The sequence below is a fragment of the Vicugna pacos genome, chromosome 27 (assembly GCF_048564905.1).
Source record: "Vicugna pacos chromosome 27, VicPac4, whole genome shotgun sequence".
NCBI lineage: Eukaryota > Metazoa > Chordata > Mammalia > Artiodactyla > Camelidae > Vicugna > Vicugna pacos.
The window spans coordinates 5,070,831-5,092,207 of record NC_133013.1 but is presented as its reverse complement, the minus strand read 5'-3'; the positions used below and the strand labels follow the sequence as shown (position 1 = coordinate 5,092,207).

The 21,377-nt window shown below is 43.1% G+C and overlaps 1 protein-coding gene across 3 annotated transcripts in view; it reads left to right on the top strand.

Moving 5' to 3' along the window:
- LOC102528718 (neuronal acetylcholine receptor subunit alpha-7) overlaps positions 1 to 21,377 on the top strand; it is a 107,209-nt gene that overhangs the window by 23,186 nt on the left and 62,646 nt on the right. Inside the window, exons 1-2 of one of the 3 annotated variants that reach the window (XM_072950652.1) lie at positions 6,036 to 6,092; positions 19,366 to 19,410. The exons of 1 other annotated variant lie outside the window; for it this stretch is intronic. In XM_072950652.1, the coding sequence (XP_072806753.1) occupies positions 19,408 to 19,410 (3 nt within the window). In that variant the 5' untranslated portion in view covers positions 6,036 to 6,092; positions 19,366 to 19,407. Of the gene's footprint in view, positions 1 to 6,035; positions 6,093 to 19,365; positions 19,411 to 21,377 lie in introns of those variants that run through there. One more of the 3 variants, XM_072950650.1, reaches the window with a different exon arrangement.

Genomic DNA, 21,377 nt, shown 5'->3' with positions numbered 1-21,377 from the left:
GTTTGTATTCTGTGTCTGTGAGTCTATTTCTGTTTTGTATTTATGTTCTTTTTTTTCTTTAAGATTCCACATATGAGTGATCTCATGTCGTAATTTTCTTTCTCTTTCTTAAATCTATAGATTGCTCCTCTTGTCAAATTTTGAAAGTGTCAGCCATTATTTCTTCATGCACTTTTTTAGTTCCACCTTCTTTTTCATCCAAGACTCCAGTTATACAATTATTAGATATTTTATTTTATTCCCATAGGTCCCTGAGGCTCTGTTCATTTTTTTCTTTTTTCAGTTTTTTTTTCTCTCTGTTTTTCAAATTGGGAAATTTCTATTGTTCCATCTCACAGTTCCATCATTCTTTCCCCGTTCTGCTGCGGGACCCTTCTGCTTAGTTTTTATTTAGTTTGTTTTGTTTTTCAGCCCTAGAACTTCCATTTGAGTCTCCTTTATCGCTTCTGCTTCTCTGCAGAGACTTTCTGTTTTTCCAGTTATTTTGATCATGTTTGTGGTCGCTTTTTGAAGCACGTGTTTGATGTCTTCCTTCAAACCTTTATCAGATAATTGTAACATCTTTGGGTTGTCATCTTGTCGTTGACATCTATGGATTGTCTTTTTAAATTCAGTTTGAGATCTTCCTGAGTGACTTTCAGTAGGAACCTAAACACTTTACTTACTTTGTTCCGAGGCTCTGGGTCTTTGTTGAACTTTCAGTGTAGCTGCTTTCTCTGGCGCGGCTCCAGCAGAGGAAGAGGGGGACACTGCCTTGTTACTTTCATCTGAGGGTGGAAGTCCAGATTCCCTACTGAGCTTCTGTTTCCATGTTGGGAGGGGAAGGGACCGGCTCTTCCTTACTTCTGGGTCAAGATGGGGTTCCTCCTGCTCCCCACTACGTCTCCTGCTACCACCCTGGACCTCATTACTGTTCTCCACATGGTCTTCACTGACACTGTGTGTGTGTGTATGTCCCCTCATTACTGCTGGGCGGTGGTTAAAATCCTCACTCTCTGTTAGATGTCCAGTGACATCATTCCATTGAAGAAGAATGGGAGAAGGGGAAATGGGGGGGTGGGGAGAAGTTTCCTGTCTCTCTGCTGCCAGGTGGGGGTAGAAATCCAGGCTCCATAAAACATGGTCTTCACAGCATGGCTGGACATAGCTTGTGAACTCAAAGTCATGGCTCCCAAACTGGCCGCCTCTGACACAGCCCTGGTGGGGGTGTAAGGATGCCTTGTTGCAGACTGGAGGGGGGACAAGTCTGCTGCTGGTGGACCTGGGTGATCACAGGGCTACCTTTTTTCCCTGTGGTGTTTGGATAGAGTATTTGTTGTATAAAAATACACCTTGCTAGGGTGCTTGTTCCCTGGCTCTTTGATTAGAGATAGCAGGCTTTTGGGGGGAACTATATATATACTTGTGTATGTGTGTGAGAGAGTTTCTTTGTCTCTAAGTCTGGAACATATACATCAAAAAGAAAACCCAGGAAGTTCACAGCAGTGCTGTCCCTTGGGTCACGAGGTCTCCTTTATACCTTTCCTGAGTCTTCTTATGTTTGCTTTATATGCAATGTCCGGGGGGTGGGGTTAACTGCTTTTAGTCGGATTTAATGATAGGAATAGGAAAAATTATATCTCCTCTGTCTTCCTGGAACTCATACTTTTATTGCTCTTGAAATGAGCACTTAAAATTGTATGATAGATCAAAATATATCTATCCACACAAAACGAAATAATGTATTTAAAATCATAACTCCTATAGTAATGTGTATATTAAGGTCCATATCACATCCTGCATACATTTTACTTAGCAAAGTCGAGTAATTCTTAGTAAAGCCGACTGGGCATAAGGGAACATTTCACAGGGAAGTTCAGTATTGAAATAGATCATATTCATGTCTAAACAGGGGATGAGAAATATGAGGATCATGAATAGAACTGAAGCAACTCTTTAAAAGATTGGGTAAGGATATAAGTACAGTTTTCTCCCATTTTATATTTTATTATATTTTCCCCATGATTCTTTTCCTTGGAAAACGTTTTGATAATTGCAAAGTATTCTTTTTTGTGGATATGAAATAGTTGATTATTGGGCAGTCAGCTTGTGGATAATATTGTTGGCACTATACATAGTATCTTTGGACTTCCATGTTTATTCTGATGCCTGATTTTTTCTTTAGGGTCACTTCTTAGATATGGAATTAGCCCAAAATATTAATATATTTTCTTTAAAGTCTTTTGTCTTGAAGGTAACTTGAAGGTTGCCCTGAAGGAAATACATGCTATTTTACATCGACTCAAAGTGTTAGAGACTGTGAGTTTCACACTACCCTCATGGCTCATCATTTTAAAATACTTAACAGGCAATGGGGAGGGTACAGCTCAAGTGATAGAGCACATGCTTAGCATGCTCCAGGTCCTGGGTTCAATCCCCAGTGCCTCCTCTAAAAGTAAATAAACCTAATCACCTCCCTCTCACCAAAAACAGAATAAACAAATAAAATACTTGACAAGTGATTTGGCTTATTGTCCAGACACACACCTCTGGCTGAGTACAGATTTAAGGAAAAGGGCCATGGTTAGGGGAGCCACTTCCTTTGTTTCCTCGGGATCATCCCCTACTCTCTGTGGTGGAAAGTCCACAAGCCCACACCCAGAGGAGGTAGAGCCCAGACTGTGGAAATGTAGCAGTCGTTGGCAGTTGTTTGTCACATTTATAAATGTGATGTGAGAATTACTCCAGTGAAATGAGGGAAGACACCTGTATTGAGAAGCAATCTGTCACTTGTTTCCTGGTTGCATCTTTGGGAAGCCTGATTCTCCCCTTCCCGCCAAAGCAGCCGTATATATTCATAGCCTTGGTAGTAACACGTCTTTCCTCTTCATCTGTGAGTTTCTTGGGCAAGATTTTCATTCTTCTTAGCGGGTTATATGCAGTTAGCAAGAGCCAGAAGGCAAGCCGTGTTCTTCTGTTGTTTTCACGTCCTTCCCCGGAGCCTCTCTGATGGAACCAGCCACTGTCAGAGATACGGGGAATGTGTGAGAACAGAGGGATGACCTCAGACTCCTGGTGGAGCAGCTTAGGTGGGATCTTGGGGAACTCCTCCTGGGGGCAGAGGGGTAGGTGAGTATCATGGCGTGTGGTTGGTCAGGGCCGTTAGGAAGTGCCTTTGGCAGGTGAGAAGAGGCCAGATCGACTCATCCTGGCAGCTCAGGAGAGTTCGTGGGCCCCATCATGAGATGTTGAGGGGTCCCTCCTTCCCTGGGAGTCTCTCCTTACTTCATCATTCTCTGAAATAACCTCTCTGTGGAATCCAGCTAGGATCAGGTCACTGCTTCTTTCAACTGAACAGAAACTGACTGTTGTTCTGGATGATAATGAATGTAAAAGTAGGAGCAGATTGATTTTGATCTACCAGTGAGGGTATGGTCATAGATAGCATGGGGTTAGGAGGTGGCGGGGATAGACATTCAGTTGTAGACGTTGTGTAGATACAAACTCAGGCCTTCCCTGCACTGAACACTTACTTCCTGGCCAGTCCGGAGTTTAGGATGAAAAAATTTTCCCTGACATATTAAGTGGCTCATGCTTAACAAAAGGTCATTTATGAAAGAAGGCATTACCTTGGAACTTGATGCAAACTGTTGAATCACCCGAATTATGAAAAAGTTCCCAAGTAATTCCCTGCTGATTTGGGCAGAGGAACGTTTTTCTTGGTAATTGGTGTCGGGTGCTTGATGGCTTGAGTCACTTCATTGTGCTTCTCGGAAGAAAGAAAAGAGGTCTGTGAATAGTCAGAATTTGGTTTATTCAGCTCCTCATTGTTCGTGGAGATCAGGGCATCTGATTATCCTCTGGATTAAATGGGAAATGGACTTTTGGGCTGGGGGAGGGAGAGGTGCCTTTCTAAGTGTTCAAACTGCGCAGTGATTAAGTTAGAATGAATTGCCAAAGTATTTCTGGCTGCCAGTAATTTATTAGCTCTCTACCAGTCTGGAAGAAAAGAATTAGAGCCTGAAGATCCATGGGGGCTCAATATTTATCGATTTCACAGAAAAACGAAAAGAAAAACAAAAAGAGTTCTATAAATCCGTTTGGGGAACCCAAGCTTAATCAGGTTATTCAGGACGTCTTAGACCCCGTGATAAAGTGTGCACTGGGAGTCTGAGAGAAGGCATCACAGTGCTTTCTCTTGGCAGATGTCCATCATTCCAGCCATCCTCTTAGCCTACGGGTGTCCAAGGTGGCCCTGCCTGGTGTCACGAGGGGAGGACGTTATGGTCAGATTGCTCTGCTGCTGTGTTCCCAGGTTTGGAGTTGGTGCAGGCTGGGCAGCTTGAGGGCAGCCATGTTGGGCTGTGGGCAGAGCTCCTTTCCTGGGTCAGGGTGGGACCTGTGGAGGCTCCATGGAGGGTGCATGTTGGTATATGACCCTCAGAGCTCCTGCCCGTCCCACACGTATCTGCATCGCAGAGAGCAGGTCCTCAAGAATAGGGAATCACCAGGTGTGGGCATTTGATCCCAGAATCAGCTTAGAGAGGGAGACACTCAAGTTCAGCTGCTGTGGGACACTCCTCCGGTTACTTGAGTTCAGCACCAGTGACTGATCGTATGCCTGCCTCAGGCATGGGCTGCAGAAGCTGCACCCATACCCAGCCATTGCCTGACCCCTGACCCTCCAAAGGGGTCTCGGGATATTAATCTGTCTTCCTCTTCCTTACTGCCCCTTTGGTTGCTTTAAATACCTGTTTTTTTCCTTTTCTGTGGTGTTCTTGTTGAAATATTTGAAAAGGGAAATGTCCCATTTCGTTCCTCATCTTTTTTTTTTTTTAGCTGAGGTATAGTCAGTTACAATGTGTCAATTTCTGTGTACAGCATCATGTTTCAGTCATACATGTACATACACATATTCCTTTTCATATTCTTTTTCATTATAGGTTACTACAAATACTGAATATAGTTCCCTGTGCTGTATACAGTATCATCATTCTAAGTGAAGTAAGCCAGAAAGGGAAAGAAAAATATCATTTGATGTCACTTAAATGTGGAATCTGATTTTAAAAAAAAAGACACAAATGAACTTATTTACAAAGCAGAAACAGCCTCATCTTCCTGATTAAAGTGTGCAGGGTAACGTGAATGAAGCCTGGATGTTTGGAAACTGCTGACAATGACTCAACTTCTTTGCCTGAGTTGAAGTTGTCAGTGCCCTGATGTCACTACAATGAAGTTCGTTATTTTTCTTCTCTAGTTCTTGTAGTTAGTAACGTGTTCCTGTAGGTGATTCCTTTTAATCTTCTCTGTTGAAATGAGTTTAGGAGCTTCTGCAAGCTTAGACATTTTTTCTACCATTCTGATAATTTATAAAAATCTCAGTGTTGATTCTGGAAGAAATCACCATTTAGGTTTTAGGTCAGACTCCCTACCCCTGGTTGTTTTTCAAACATTAGAGTGAATGACAATGAAACAGATCATTAGAAGTCTCTCCTGCATCAAGTACCTTTTTCAACACTCATTATCTGTAAAGTTTGCGCCATGGTCCATCAATTCTAAGATGTGCATTTTTTTCTCATTTGAACTTTTTCTTTTTGAAAATAGATGTCTTACAATTGAATGGTGTCTTAGATTTGATGCAAGATGAAACTAGAAGGAATATTAAGTTGGATAATAAACAATGAAATTGATTTTATCCATAAACTCAGTTGCAGAAAGAAAGTAGAAGAAACACTTAGTTGGAGGGTAAACAATGAAATTGGTTTTATCCATAAACTCAGAAGTCAAAAATAACCTGAAAAGAGTTCGTGTTTATCTTTAAAAGTATTTTCAGAGTGTCAACTACCATGAGTCAAATTTTTGCACCCCCCTCTTTTCTTCTGAATCCAGTTTATTCTTCTGCCAGGAATACACCTGATAGTAATACTGTCTGTGAAGAGGTGTCAGTAATACACTGTTTGTCTGAAAAAAAAAACATTATTCTAATCTGACTCTTGGATTGCAGTTTAGCTGGGTCTAGAATTCTAAGTCGAATTCCACAATAATGCTTTGGAATTTGGAAATGTGACTTCACTGACTTCTAGCTGTTGGTTGCTGCACTTCGCCACCTGCTGGTAGGGCAGCCTTCATTCCCTGTAGATAAACTGACTTTGACCCCGTGTGCTTCTAGGACTTTTTTTCATATACTACAATTTCCCTACAGTGTGATTTTTTTTTTAATACACGTTTTATTTTGGAACAGTTTTATTTTTTTAATTTTAAAAATTATCTTGTTTTATTTTTATTGAAGTATAGTCAGTTTACAATGTTGTCAATTTCTGGCGTACGGCATCATGTTTCACATACGCACACATACATACATTCCCTTTCATATTCTTTTTCATTATGTTACTGCAAGGTACCGAATAGGGTTCCCTGTGTAGAACCACTTTAGGTTTAGAGGAAACTTATGAAGATGTACCCTGTTTCCCCTGTTACAGTCATTGTACATTTAAAAAATTTCTTATTTTTTTTGTTGAAGTGTCCCATTGTACGTTTGTATAGTACATTTTCATTCTAATTAATGCACACGTATTGACAGATTATTTTAAACTCAGGTCCATGCTTTGTTAGGATTTTTCTTAGTTTTTTAAGTTACTGTCCTTTTTCTGCTCTGGGACCCCATCCACGACAGCATATTCCAGTTAGTCATCTCCAAAGGCCCCTCTTGGTTGTGACAGTTTCCCAGACTTTTCCTTGATTTGGATGTTTCAACTGTTTTGAAGAGTTCTAGTCAGGGGTTTTGTAGAATGGCCCTCAGTTGGAATTTGTTGGATGTTTTTCTCATGGTTAAACTGGGGTGATGTGTCTGGGGGAGGAAGACCACAGCGTTCAAATAACCTTCTCATCATGGTGTATCAAGGGCACGTCTGTCACTATGACTCACCCTTGTTGATGTTGACCTTGGTCATCTGGCTTAAGGTATGTGGGTCTCTCCACTGTACAGTTACTCTTTTTTTCCCTCCCTTTCTATACTGTAGTCTTTGCCAGGACGTCTCTGTATGCAGCCTATGTTAAATGTAATGGGGAGTTAAGCTCCACCTCCTGAAAAGGTGGCGTATCCGTATAAATTATTTGGAGTTCCTCTGCATGAGAGATTTGTCTGCTTTCAACCATTTATTTATTCGTTCAGTTATTCTGGCAGTGTGGACTTGAGGATATTTATCTTATACCCTGGTTATAATTCAGTCCTGCATTATTCATTTTGTTTCTCAAATTGTCCCAGCTTTGGCCAGCTGGGTGTTTTTATGATTTGTTCCTGGGTCTCTTTGATGTGCCTCATCAGTGTGACTTTATGTACTTCTTGTCTGATCACTTTCTGACTTCTTGGCACTAAATGATGCTCCCAGTCATCTTGTGTATTTCCTGCCTGACACCTGGAGTTAGCTGTTTCTCTAGGACCCCTGGTTCTTTCCATTGGGGAATAATTAAGAAATAAAATCTTGGCGGTCAGTGTGTGAGTTCATGGCTACTGAGGCGTCATGATTTCTAGGCCCTTGAAGTTGACAGTAAGGAGATAAGTGTCTGTATACTAACCTACATATCTACACGTATCAGTGGATATTTCTGCATGTAACATTGGAACCCATGTTAAGCTAAACATGAGTGCACCCTTCTATCTCCAACGCTACCCATTACCAAGTAGGTAATTTTAATTTCCTCCCACCCCAACAGTGAGAAATCTGACTCCCACTGTCTTCCATCCATTCACTGAATTGTTAAATTACAGCTCACACACAGTGGTTTTAGAATTGTTAACCCATACTTCAATGAAGAATAGTTTCATCAACCAGCGTGCAGTACTTACATAAGTTCCTTACAGATGCCTCATTTTGGAACGTACTTAGGACAGCACCCTGTTCCCTCAGATCCATCAGGGAGATTCATAACTTTTGCAGTGTATTTAGATCCATTTGTCACATTTTGCATTTCCTCCTAGATCCCCCAACTTCCTAAATGATTTACTTTTAAATCTGCGTACATTAAGGTTTACTCTTTGTGCTGTAAATTTCTATGGGTTTTGACAAATGCTTTCTGTCTTGTGTTCACTACTGTAATATCCTACAAAATTGTTTTTCTGCTCTAAAAACCCCATGTGCTCCCTCTAGTCATCCCAGCCCTGTCACACACACCCCACCGATGATCTGTTTACCAGCTCTAGTTTTGCCTTTTTTTAGAATGTCTTATAATTGAAATCATACAGTCTATAGCCTTTTCAGCCTGGCTACTCACACTTAGTTTAGCAATATACATTTAAGGTTAATTGCTATCTTTCATGGTTTGACAGCTCATTTCATTTTATCCTTGAATAATAATATATTGTACAGATGTACTAAAGTCTGTTTATCCATTCACCTACTGTAGGACATCTTGGTTGCTTCCAAGTTTTGGCAATTATGCAGTTGCCATAAACTTCCACAATAAGGGTTTTGTGTGGATAAAAGTTCAAATCAGAGGGTAAGTATCTAGGAATGCAGCTGTTGGGTAATCTGTGACACTAGATTTGGTTTTGTAAGAAACCGCCAAACTGTCTTCCAGACGTGCTGTATCATTTTGCATTCCCACCAGCAGTAAATGAGAGTTCCCTTGGTGCCACATCCTCCCAGCAATTGACGGTGCCAGTTTTTTAGATTTGAGTCATTTACTGGGTGTGTGGCAGGATCTCATTGTCATCTGTCATTCCTCAATGACACACGTCAATCGTCATTTCAGAATGGATGCTTGTTTGCTTTCTGTCTGTCTTCATCATTGCGGTGTTTGTTCACATCTTTTAGTGCCTGTATTTTAGTTAGGTTATTTGTTTTCTTATTGTTGATTCTTCTTTTTTCCTATATTTTGGATACAAGTCCTTTATCAGAGATGGATTCTGAGAAATTTTCTCCCAATCTGCAGTTTGTCTTCTTGTTCTGGTAACAGCATCTTTCACAGAGCAGTTTTAAGTTTTAATCACATCCAACTTAGCCATTTTAATTATTTTATTTTTTTGCATGGATCATCATATGGTGCTGTAGCCAAAAACTTGTCACTAAACCTAAGAGCCCATATATTTCACCTGACGTTTTCTTCTGGTTTTATAGCTTCACAGTTTGTATTTAGGCTTATGATCCATTTTGATTCCATTTCTGCGATAGGTTTAAGATCCCTGTCTGTTTTTCTAGGCATTTATCCTGCTTGGTGTTCCCTCACTTTTCTGAGTATATGATTTGTGTCTGTCATTAATTTTGAAACATTCTCAGCCATTATTGCTTTGATTATTCCTTCTGCTCTGCTCTTTTTTCTTCTGGTAACCCGATTACTTAAAGTTAGACCTTTTGAAATTGTCCCACAGTTATAGGATGGTCTATGGTTTCCCTTTTTGCATTTCAGTTTCAGAAGTTTCCGTGATGTATTCTCAAGCTTCCTGATTCTTTCCTTGGTTGTGTCCAGTCTATTCATGAGACCATCAGTCTTTCTTTTCCTTTTCTTTCATTTCTTTTCTTTCTTTTCTCTTTCTCTTCCTTCCTTCCTTTCCTACTTCCTTCCTTCCTTCCTTCCTTTCCTCCTTCCTTCCTTCCTTTCTTTCCTTCTTTCTTTCTTTCCTTCTTCCTTTCCTTCTTTCCTTCTTTCTTTCCTTCCTTCCTTCCTTCCTTCCTTCCTTCCTTCCTTCCTTTCCTCCTTCCTTTCTTTCCTTCTTTCTTTCTTTCCTTCTTCCTTTCCTTCTTTCCTTCTTTCTTTCCTTCTTTCTTCCTTCCTTCCTTCCTCCCTTCCTTCCTTTCCTTCCTTTCCTTCCTTCCTTCCTTCCTTCCTTCCTTCCTTCCTTCCTTCCTTCCTTCCTTTCTTTCTTTCTTTCTTTCTTTCTTTCTTTCTTTCTTTCTTTCTTTCTTTCTTTCTTTCTTTCTTTCTTTCTTTCTTTCTCTTTTTCTTTCTTTTCTTTCTTTCTTTTTCTTTCTTTCTTCCAAAATGTTTCCATTTAATGGAATCTGTACATTTTTGACAAAAATACTCAAATTGCAGACAGACATTCTTTATTTCTGTTGCTGCATTTCTGATTTCAAGTATTTCCTTTAGATTCTTTCTTAGCGTCTTCATATTCCTGCTGACATCACCTGTCTGTTCTCACATGCTGTTTATTTCTCCTTTAGAGTTCTTTAACGTAGTGATTGTATTATTTTAAATTTCTTTTTGTTTTGTTTTGTTTTGTTTTGGGGTAAGTAACTAGGTTTGCTTATTTGTACATTTACTTAATGGAGGTGCTGGGGAGTGAACCCAGGACCTCACGCATGCTTAATGCCTACTTTAACATTGAGCTATACCCTCCTCTATTTTAAATTTCTTGTCTGATAATCTCAACATCTGCGTCATATCAGAGTCTCTTTCTGATGTTTGCTTCATCTCTTCAGACTTCTTGTCTTTCAGTTGCCTCGTGGTGTTTCTGTCATAAACCAGAAATGTCCTATAATGTCATAGAAACTTAAGTAAATACACCATTAGTGTGTGACTCCCTTGGTAGTTTGGCTAGTAGTGAGGACGTAATGTTTGCTGTAGTGTTAGGTGCCGGAGGTTTGAAATTCTTCTAGTGCCGTCTTGACTTTGGGTTTCCTTCTGTACCCTCCTCAGAGAGGGTCTGCCATCTTTCATCTGGAGCTCACGGTCACACTGGAGTGTCGGTGTGGTGGGAAGACGTGGCGGAGGGTGAGTGTTCTGCCGTCTTAGGTTTACATCTTAGGCTTTCGGTGGGGCTGTGCTCCTGGGCTGTGGCCTTCACAGGTGTTTCCCTCCCAGTAGGCCTACCATCCCCTGTCGTCATGTGAGACAGAAAGGCTGCAGGGTGCTGGTGTGGGAGGAATGGCAGGGAAAACTCTGCAGAGCTTGGACAGTGGGCCTTGGCTATGGAGAAGGTGCCGGATGGCCTGTTTCCCGAGTTACTCCTTCCCTCTCCATGTCAGAGCTACGAGGGAGTCTTTCTTGCATATTCACTGTAAGAACTTGGTGGAGTTCCTGGAGATAGAATCCGTGAGAGTGTAGGGTGTCCACAAGGTTGTGGCCCCTGGAGGTTTCTTATTCTCACTCAGGTTCACCCTCAGCAACCAGAGACTCAGCAGAATTCCCATGGAGGTGCTCCTGCCAGTTTATGGTTGCAGTGGTCTCTGCCCAGGTAATCAGGTCTTCCTGTCTGTGACTCTGAATTTGCCTGTCTCTCCGGGTTTCCGTGTGGCACTTTGCCCAGTGTCCAGCCAAAGTCCCTGATTTTCAGTATCTTCATTTTTTTTTCTTGCTGTAAGCGTGGGAGTGGTTAATTCTAAGCTCCTTATATATCAGAGATGAAAATATGATTAAACTTCGATTAACCTTTGAGTCATTCTTATCTTCTTGAGGAGCTCATGGTGCTTCCTTAGCCTGAAGATTAGTTCAGCAATTCTGGAAATTTCTCAGTCATTATTTCTTTATATTTTCTCCTTCTGAAGCCTTTTTAGATGCATCTCGGGTGCTTTCATTGGCTTTTTTGTGTTTTTTAAGCATTCATGTTTTCCATTTTTTTTATCATTCTTTCCTATATTTTAGGTCATACGTCCAGATCTGTCTTCACTTTCCTAATTATAATTTCATGTCTTTCTAGGCTGTAACCCATCCATTGAGTATTGATTTCAGCGACTACATTTTAAGTTTTGTGAAACTTGTACTTTTGTTTGGTCTTGTTTCCGCCCAGAGTATCTTATTCTTTTATTGTGCTCTTGGTATCTTTATGTATTTAATTATCTTAAACAGACGTGTTCCGTGTTTCCCTCCGGTATTTCTCTTATCTGAATTTTCGGGGATTTATTCCTGCTGGCTTGGTTTTCTCTGTCTTGGTAATGGAGGATTTTTCACTTTAAGATGTTTTACAGTTTGCGTCAGGGGGGCATAATCATGATTGTGGTCTCTGAACAAAATGGTTTTTGGTTTTTGCCTTTTTTTTTTTTTTTGGTTTGCTCTTTTGTTTGTTCTCTCTGCTCTTGTCTGGTGCCTCAAACTGCACTGTCGTGAAACAGCTCTGATGCTACTTTCTCCGTCTGCAGAGTCCCCAGGCATTGTGGATTGTTTATCTTTGACTTCCCCATCCGACTGAAGATTTCCACACTTCTTAGGAATTGGCAGTACAGCCTTTTTCCCTCCGCTGTCAACCCAGCCGGAGACAGACAGACTTCCTTCCGTTTCCTTCTGGCAGTGGGCTCTTCAGGACCCCTGTGTCCTATGGATGGATGTGGAGGGGGGTGACTCAGCTCCCCTTTCCTGTGGAGTGGAGCCTTGCCTTCACCCTCTTTGTGGACATAACTGACCACTGCTCCCACGCATCTTATATGCTGACGGTGTTCTTTTTAGTTTCCTCTTGTATTTTTGGTTTCTGAGGATCTCGCTTCCTTTTTTTGTGAGCCTCTGTTTGCACTGAAGAAGGCGTTTCTGTGATTTCCTCCAGCACATCTAGGCGATTTGCAGGCAGATGGTGATCAGGTTGTGGAGTCAGCTGTTCTGCTAAAACCAGAAGTGTGCCTGCCCCCTGTGCGTTACCCCAGGACTCTTCCTGTTCCCGGAGTGTGTGTTCTCCATCTCACTTCTACTTGTGTCTTCCTTGTGACACCTCCACCTCCTTGTCCTGAGCTGACTGCATGTCTGTGTTTTTCCTCCACACACGCAGCCATTATCTCATGCCTTGCCTTCATGCCGGTAACTCGATTTTCATCGAAGTCTGTTTTGCTCCTTTCTCTGTCTGATTTATCAGCCACATTCCCGTGTTGTTTTGGTTCTCAGTTTATTTGTTTAGCCCCGCAGTCTTCCTTTTTATTTCATTTGGGAATTTCATAACCTCATCTTTGAAGTCATGTTTAATTGGATCCAAGGCTTCATTGAGTTACATATACGTCAGAAAGAACTCATGTTCTTCTTGTTTGGGGCTTTTTTCCAGGTTACCCTTGGTGTTTTTTGCTCGCCTGCTTGCTTTCCTTTCTTTCTTGCATTTGCTATTTTAAATTATTCATGCTTTCATTCACCCATTCATTCATTCATTCTTAGCCAAGCTATGTTTATAAATCCATCATTCTAATTTTTTTCATCTTGTCCATGTCTTATGAGGATGTGTCTCCTCATAATTTTTAATTTTCTGCTCTATAATGGTGGTAGGCTTTTTTTTTTCATATTATCCTTTCCTTATGTGCGGTCCTTATTTATTGCTGTTTAATTTACTAAACCAGTTAATCTTCATTGCTTGTAGACATACTAGAAATAAATGTCCAATAACCACAAAAAAAGCCCACCTTTGCACCAGTTCCACACAGAAGGGTCTGTTGGGAGCCCCCTTCTCTAGCTTACATTTTTGGACGACCTTGCTTTGATGGGAGATGTCCTGACCAGGTTTCTGATAGAGTTCACTGGGAAAGTCTGCGACTCAGGCATCTCTGGGGTCCAGCTCTGCATGCTTTTAGTCCTGCCTCAGACACCTTGTTACGTGTGCTGTATTTGGGAAGGGCACGCTTGGACACTGAATAATAATAGTACCGGGGAGGGGTTGTCACAAGGCTGAAATGAGTTTTATTATTATTTTTGTTTGTTTTAGGGGGAAGGTAATTAGGTTTTTAAAATTAATTAATTTATTCACTCATTTATTTTTTAATGGAGGCACTGGGGATTGAACCCAGGTCCTCGTGCATGCTAAGCACACACTCTGCCACTGAGCTCTACCCTCCCCACTTGAAATGAGTTTTTTAAAAGTGTGTGTGTGCATGACATTTAGAAGGCTGCAAACTTAATTGAAGCTTTAGCTATGTGATTTCCGGATTCCACTTCCTGGCAGCCTCCTCCTTGAAGACCGGGTGCTTGTTCATCATCTTTTGCCCATTTTTCTGTTGAACTGTCTGCCCTTTTCTTATTGATTTGTGGGACTTGGTTCCTTATTCTGAATCAGGAGTCTTTTCCTCAGCCCTGGTATCTTGCTGACTCAGGGAAAATGACAGACTCTCCACTTATTTTTCTGTGAAAACAGGACAAAAATGTGGTTGGTGGAAGGATGAAATTAGATAAAAGAAGTAATCCAAGTTACAAACTACAGAGTATGACACAAGTAAGAATTTATATTATCCAGCCACTTTCCCTGCAAACAAGAATTTAGACTCAGGTTTATTGTTGCCTCCTCCCCCCACCTTTTTTTTTTTCCCTCAGCATCTACACAAAAGCAAAGAGAAAGTATTGGGAGCACTGCAGAATGTTGGATAATGTCACCTCGTAACTTCCGGGAGAGTAGTGGCTGTAAAAGTAAAAGGCGGCACATCACACACCACGAGAATGGTTGTGCTCGAAAACAGACGCACGAGCATTCCGGGAGATTTATTTTTAAAAGCATGACTACTGAAATCAAAGTGTACTTTAAAAAAAGCACTCTTTTGAGGGATGATTGACATACAAAAAGCTGTCCAGATTTCCTGTGCACAGTCTGACGACTTAGGAGGTGAGCACACACCCGTGAAATTCTCACCACGATCCACGCCATCCCCAGCCATCCCCTCCTCAAGGGTCCTCCTGCAATCTTTCTTTCTTTATTATTACAGATATTATTTCTGGGATAAGAACACCTAACAGAGGATCTACCCTCTTTGCCACTGTCAATTCTCCCACAGAGGCTTATTAGCGATGCCGCACGGGAGGTTCCAGGCTTGTCATCTTGCAGAACTGAGACTTTGCATTCGTGGACTAAAACCGCCCATCCCGTCCTGGGCCCGTGGCACCAGGCAGCCCCCGTTCTGCTCTGTGCTTCTGTGGGTTTGATTATTTTAGCATCTTCATGCAGGTGGAATCATGTAGTAGCTGTCTTTCTGAGTCTGGTTTCTTTCACTTTGCATGCTGTCGCAAACAGCAGGATTGCCTTCTGTTTTGAGGCTGAATGCTATTCTGAGGTGCTCAGATTGAAAACAAAGGAGCGGTTGGTTTTAGGGGTGCTCTGTGCACTGGTCTGGTGTGATTCCATGGCAGCCTGGGTCCTGTGTCCTCCCGTGATATCCCAGGGTCGGGAAGGAGCGTGAGTCTTGGAGGGGAGCCGTGTGCATGTGTGTGTGTGCGTGTGCACGCAAGTGACCACACAGGGACAGCCACTGCAGCTGGGTCCCCCCGCTGCCCTCGTGCCCCCCACACTGGTAGGTAGTAGGGTAGCTGTTCTGTCCCCACTTCCCAGAAGAGAATATTGAAACCCACATACAGTGAATGCCAGAGCTGATTGGAACCCGGATGGAAGGAGGGTTTTCCCCTGGCGGGTGTGGGCTCTGCTCCCCTGTGCCTACCTGCAGGTGACTGCTGGGGGTCCAGAATCTCTGGAACCCAGCCCAGCTTCTGTGCTCTTTGTTCTCCAGGGACTTATGCCTGGTTATTATGCAGAGACCCTGGGCCGGGGTCTGGGGTCAGGGTTGGAATGCCCAGCGTGGGACCAATGTGCCTGCAGCCTGTGTGGGATGGAACTGCTGACTTCAGCTTAACTGGCTGATTCATGGTTTCAGACAAGCTCAAGTGCCACAGGGGAAGCTGGTGGCTGAGGTGTCGGTGGGGGAGGAACAAGTGAGAGAAGAGAAGGCTTCCCTCAGCGAGGTGGGGGGAGGAACTGATTTGCTGCAAAGCAGATTCTGGGCAGTGGGAGTGGAGCCGGCATGCCTGAGGCTGAAGGGCCTTCCAGAGCTGCAGATGCACCTGCCAACTTGTCCCAGTTCCCAGGTTGCCACCTGACTTCAGTGTATGCAGGATGTGCAGACCCTGGGGCAGGGCAGTTGAAGGTAGAGGTGAAATCCTGCAGCGGACTCAGGACGCAAGGCACTATGGTTGTGGGGTGTGGGGGAGACCTAGCTGTGCAGACCGTGCCAGCCCTGGTCCCCTGGCCGCATCCTTGGAGGCTGGGGTTGTAAGCCATCCTCTGTACTTACAGCCCCAGAAACAGTTGCTTGGTTCCTTCTGAAGCAGCTGGACAAAGGGCAGGAAGGCTCCCCGCTGGGTTAAACAGCCTCCCCAGTGCTTCCCCTTGCTGCTCCAGGAGTCCCTGGACTTGCGTAGGAGGGAGGAGGAAGGCGTTGGGCAGAGCAGGCCCCAGGAGTCAAGGAGCAGCAAATTCTTGAAGAGTAAGGGGCACACACAGTGGGCGGGAGGTTGTCCTGGCTTTTGTTGTCACAGGTCACAGGTCACAGGGAGTCAAGGTAAAGTCTCGACCTCAGGGCCCCACCCTTGATACTCTGGTAAAGTCCACGTCCCTGTCATCCTGTCTGAAAGTGAACTGCCCTTTCCTCTGTGCCTTGTCACTATATGTAATTAGAGGTGTGTCATTGTTGAACTGTGAAATCCCACCCTCCACCCACACTTTATGTTCCCACTGGCGTGATGCCTGACACAGGATGAGCTCCACAAATACTTGTCGAATGAATGAATGAATGAATGCACACTTGGCTGGACCAGGGCTTGTGAAGGGGCTTTGTGCTGTCTGCAGGACTTAGAATGGATTCTTCCATCAGTGCAGCCAGACAGACGAGGGCAGGGAGCCCATCTGGAGGTCAGACAGTGTGGGGGCTCTGCCTCCCATGAGCATGGCTGCTGTGACAAAAGTACCCCGGACCTGGGAGCTTAACAACACCCATTTATGTTTCACAGTTCTGGAGGCTGGGGAATCCCAGACCAAGGTGCCTGCAGATCTGATGCCTGGTGAGAGCCAGCTTCCCAGGTCATAGACTTCTAGCTGGGGCTTCATGAGGCAAAAGGGGTGGGGAGCTCTCTGGTGGTCCTGGTCCTGAGAGTGAGCCCACCTTCATGACCTAAACAGGGTCCAAAAGCCCCACCCCCTTACACCATCACAGTGGGGGTAGGTTTCACATTCAGTCTTTGGGGGTTGTGGGGGGTTTGGGGGTTTTGGGACACATACCTCACACAGGGGTGGGAAGGAGCCAGGGGAGCCAGTCACTGCACAGACTGAGATGGAGGGGGTCCCATCTTGGGGACACAGACAGCAGTCTCTCTGCTGGTGGAGGCTCTCCACTGCTGCACCTTCTGGTGGAGGCTGGTTGCTGTTCTATGTTAATTACAGTTTGAAATGCCCTGCTCAGCCCCATGCTGCTGCACAGCACAGAAATCCCGTTTCACACTAATGAGGTTTCAGCCAGCATGTTGGAAGGAAGAAAGCCTTTTAATTAGATTGGTCGTCATTGAGCTCCCAAACCACAGAAGCCTTTCTCTCGGAAGATAAAGATGTGGATGCCATTCAGAGAAGGGAAGCCTCCTGAATGGAATGCTGGCTAATTTTAAGTCCATTAAAAACAACAGCTCCTTAATAAGTTGAAGCAGGGGACATATGTCCTGAAAGAGTTTATCAGTGCTTTCGAATAACGCTGTAGATTGGACTGGAACTGAGCACTCATGCAGTCAAATGCACGCTCTGTCGGGGACTGCTCGCCCTGCGCACAGTACGGAGAAAGGTTGGCTCCAAGACTTTTTCTTCCAAAACCCCTGGCATGTGTTATTTTGTGAAATGGGATATACATTTCCTGTAACTGAATTGGCAGCTTCTTCTGGACACAGCCCCTGGCCTGGGACCCACCCAGCCCTGTCTTTTCCTAGGCAGCCTGATCCTCTCTACAGGATTTACACTTGCACTTTCCTGCCACCCAGTCTCACCTCTCAGACGTGCCTAGGGTGATCTGCGGGGTAGGGGCACTGATGCATCAGAGAATCTCCGCCAACTCCATACACGTTCAGCACCTTTTTATTTTAATGAGAAGTGGCCTTGGTGTCTCATTTGCATCCCTGCACATGACCACACCCCCACAGATGGTGTTCTTTTTGCTGCTGGCTCTGTTTTTGCGAATGCCACCAGTGAACCAGGACAGGCAATTCCTGTTGGAGGAGCTCAGGGTGGCCTCAGCCACTGGGCATCTCGGCATGGGGTCATTAATAAGTGCTTTCTCCTGGAAAAGGTGGAAAGTGCTAATTTTACAACGTCTTTTAGGTGGGAATTGAACACAGAATACTGAGTAACTGTGTTCTCAGTAGAACAGTCACAAGAAACCTGCTCCTCTGTCTCCGTGCACACCCTGGCTTTTGCTGGGCCGTTGTGGCCTTTGCCAGCCATGATAAAAAGCTGGTGGCATCCCAGTCGAAAAGGCTCGATGTTGACCAGCATCTTGTTTAGGTGCCTGGTGTTGGGTCAAGGCCACAGTCAGTACGTCTCCCGAGCTGCCTGGATAGCTTGCATAGTTGGTGTCCTGCAGGAGCCCACACTTAGTTTGGAAATAGGCAAAGGGGGCTCTCCAGTCAGGTCCAAGTGTCAGTGGCTCCTTCCTAAAGTTACCTCACCTTTCTGACCCTTAGTTGGCTCACCTGGACAGGATGTATCTTGCAGGTGGGTGTCACAGGCTGGCATGCTGCCCAGTGGATGGAATCTGGAAGGAAAGGCAGGCAGACCCACAGGGCTTGTGGGAAATGGGGTCCATGCAGCCCAGTTGGCACATGGCATGGCAGCTGTCACAGGTCAGGCTCCTTTTCCCAGGGAGGGAAGCATAAAATACTTACATTTGCTTAGAACTCTATACATGCTGGCAATAAACTTGACTTTCAAAAATTGGCCTTTGCACTAAGTTTTGTTTTTTTTAACAGTTTTATAACTTTATGTAAGTTGTTAAAATTTTCTATTGTTATAAATTAAAATTTATATCACAAATTTTAATTTTATATAAATTGCTAAAAATGTATAAAGGGAAATAAGCTAAACCATTAGCAGATGTCATCTCTGGGGGGTGGGGCTGCGGGGTTTTGATTTTCCTCTCCGTGCTTTTCCATCCTTTCTAAGTGCTCTATCATGAATGTGTGTTGCTTTAGAATAAATAGAAAAGCTTCACTCTGGGGAAAGCCTTCTTGAGTATATTTGGAAGTGCCTGGTGCATTCTAATTTCCACATACTCCATGGTCCAAATCATCCAATTCAAAACTATTAAAAATTTATATTAAATTATAAATTAAAATTTGTATTAAAGTTTTAAAATTTTATACAAAGTATTTCTTACAGTGTAAAATAAAACAGTTGAAACCATTAACAAGTGTCATCTCTGGAGGGTGGGGCTGCAGGGTTTTAATTTTCCTCTCTATGCTTTTCCATCTTTTCAAAGTGCTCTATAATGAATGCGTGTTACTTCAAAATAAATAGAAAAGCTTCACTCTGGGGAAAGGCTTCTTGAGTACATTTGGAAGTGCTTGGTGCATTCTAATTTCCACACACTCCCCACAGTCCCAACAGTCTGATTCGTACGTGAATAATGATATCATTTCCTCTTCTGTACACCATACAAACATATTTTTTTATTCTCTTTTTTTTTTACTTTAAAGGATGAGAAAAACCAAGTTTTAACAACCAACATTTGGCTGCAAATGGTAAGTTGAGATGGCGGCAGTCCCCACCCGTGGATCTTCCTGCTCTGACTTTGAGATGCCTGTGCTGGAATCTCAGGGGGCTGAGGCGTCCTGTGAGAGGAGCCAGGACTGTCCTCCCTGACTCCACACAAGCCAACAATGAGGCAGAGCGTCCCGCCTTTGCATGTACCATGCTGCATTCTGCAAGGCTCAGTGCATGCTCACATCTCACTATGGGGTGACCTGGGGAGATTTCAAAAGCAGAAATATACATGACAAGTCCTAAGATGCATGTTCATGTCCACAGACAGCACTGTCACTGGTCCCTGGAGCTCAGAGCACCTGCCTCGCACTTCCTGCCTCCAGACATGCATGCTTGTTTGCTTTTCGGCGAGACATAATTAGGTTTATTCATTTAATTGTTTTTTTAATGGAGGTACTGGGAATTGAGCCCAGGACCTCATGCATGCTAAACATGTGCTCTACCACTGAGCTATACCCTCCCCACCAGACGTGCGTGTTTGATTCAACAGAGCATTACCTCAGCCAGAGGTACCTCACATGTCCTGCTCCAGTGACCCCTGCAAGAATTCTGAGATACTCTGCTTTTGCATTCATGTATTTTTGTCTTGACATCTAAAGGTCTAACCCAAATTTAATTAACTGTGGCTTATGTCACTTCCATCCAAGTGTAAATACTGACATTTAAAAATAAAAGTCAGTCTCTATTTTAAATTGAATCTATTTAAATGTCATATAATTTAATGCCCATATCATTAATTAAAAAAAATACAAACAAGTCTTTCTTTAACTGTTGGATAGTTTACATAGTCCCTTTTTCTCTCTGCACTTATATTTCTATTCTACAGTCCACACAGAATTCTATCCTAATGTGATGTAACTTGATGTTTGAAAGTCTTTTGTTAATCATTCTGTCTTAATTCTCTCAAATGTAAATATTTACATAAAAATCATTCCTTCAGGAAGTAAGCGTTAAGTATTTTTCTCCTGGATTGATTGAGGATTACAGTGATTATTGGTACATAATTCATCAAAGTGACACTCATTACAAGGTTTAAATAAATAATAAATATTAAAAATTGGAAATCTACCTTTCTACCGGAGATGGGGCTTTGTCTTTAAATTCATTTATGTATTCATAGATGATTATTTTTATTGCTAAAATGGAGACATTGACACATATTTAACCATCAATTCTATAACCTTTAAAAATAGATGTAGTAACATGTATAGTTTAGAATGAAAAGCACTTTGTGACAGTGATACCAGTCAGTTCCTTGAACTTCTTCCCAGTTACATGCCAGATATTACAGTTTTCATCAAGGTGTTTCAGCTGCCAACTTGGTTTCTCGTTCACTTTTGCTGCAAGCAAATAATTAAAGGGATTAGAACCCATCTGATCTGTGAAAATATTTGTCACCAAAGTTTTAACAATATTGACATAGACAGTTGGTATTTTGAATTGACTTTTTCTTGGCTCTTAGGTCAGTGTCCCAAGATAAGAGTTAAGATAAAGCAAACAAGTCTTTCTTGGTGAAATGGGAGGGAGAGTCTTAAACGTAGAGGCAAAGGATGCTCCCAGGCAGTTCTTGGGCAGGTGAGTTTTAGCTGGAATACAGGCGGAAGTTGAGGGGCATGAGAAAACGAATTTATGTAACACCATCTGCTCTGTGTCACAGAGGTATGCTTAGCTACGCCTGGGACCCCTTGCAGAATCTCCCTGTGATGAATGAAGTAGACATCTTTGAGAGTTTCCCTGCAGGATTTAAAGCAACATTCTTCCGTGCATCTCCACACCTGTGCCCACCTACTCCGGCTTCCCTCCTTTTGTCAGGGGTGCAGGATCTGCGTTCCCCAGGAGCCAGGCTGAGAGCTGGTCTTTCACAACTGTTCCTGTTGCCTTGAGCACCATCTTCATGTCTGTGGGTAATTCTCGTGAGCAGACAGGCAGTCTGTCCTCACAAACC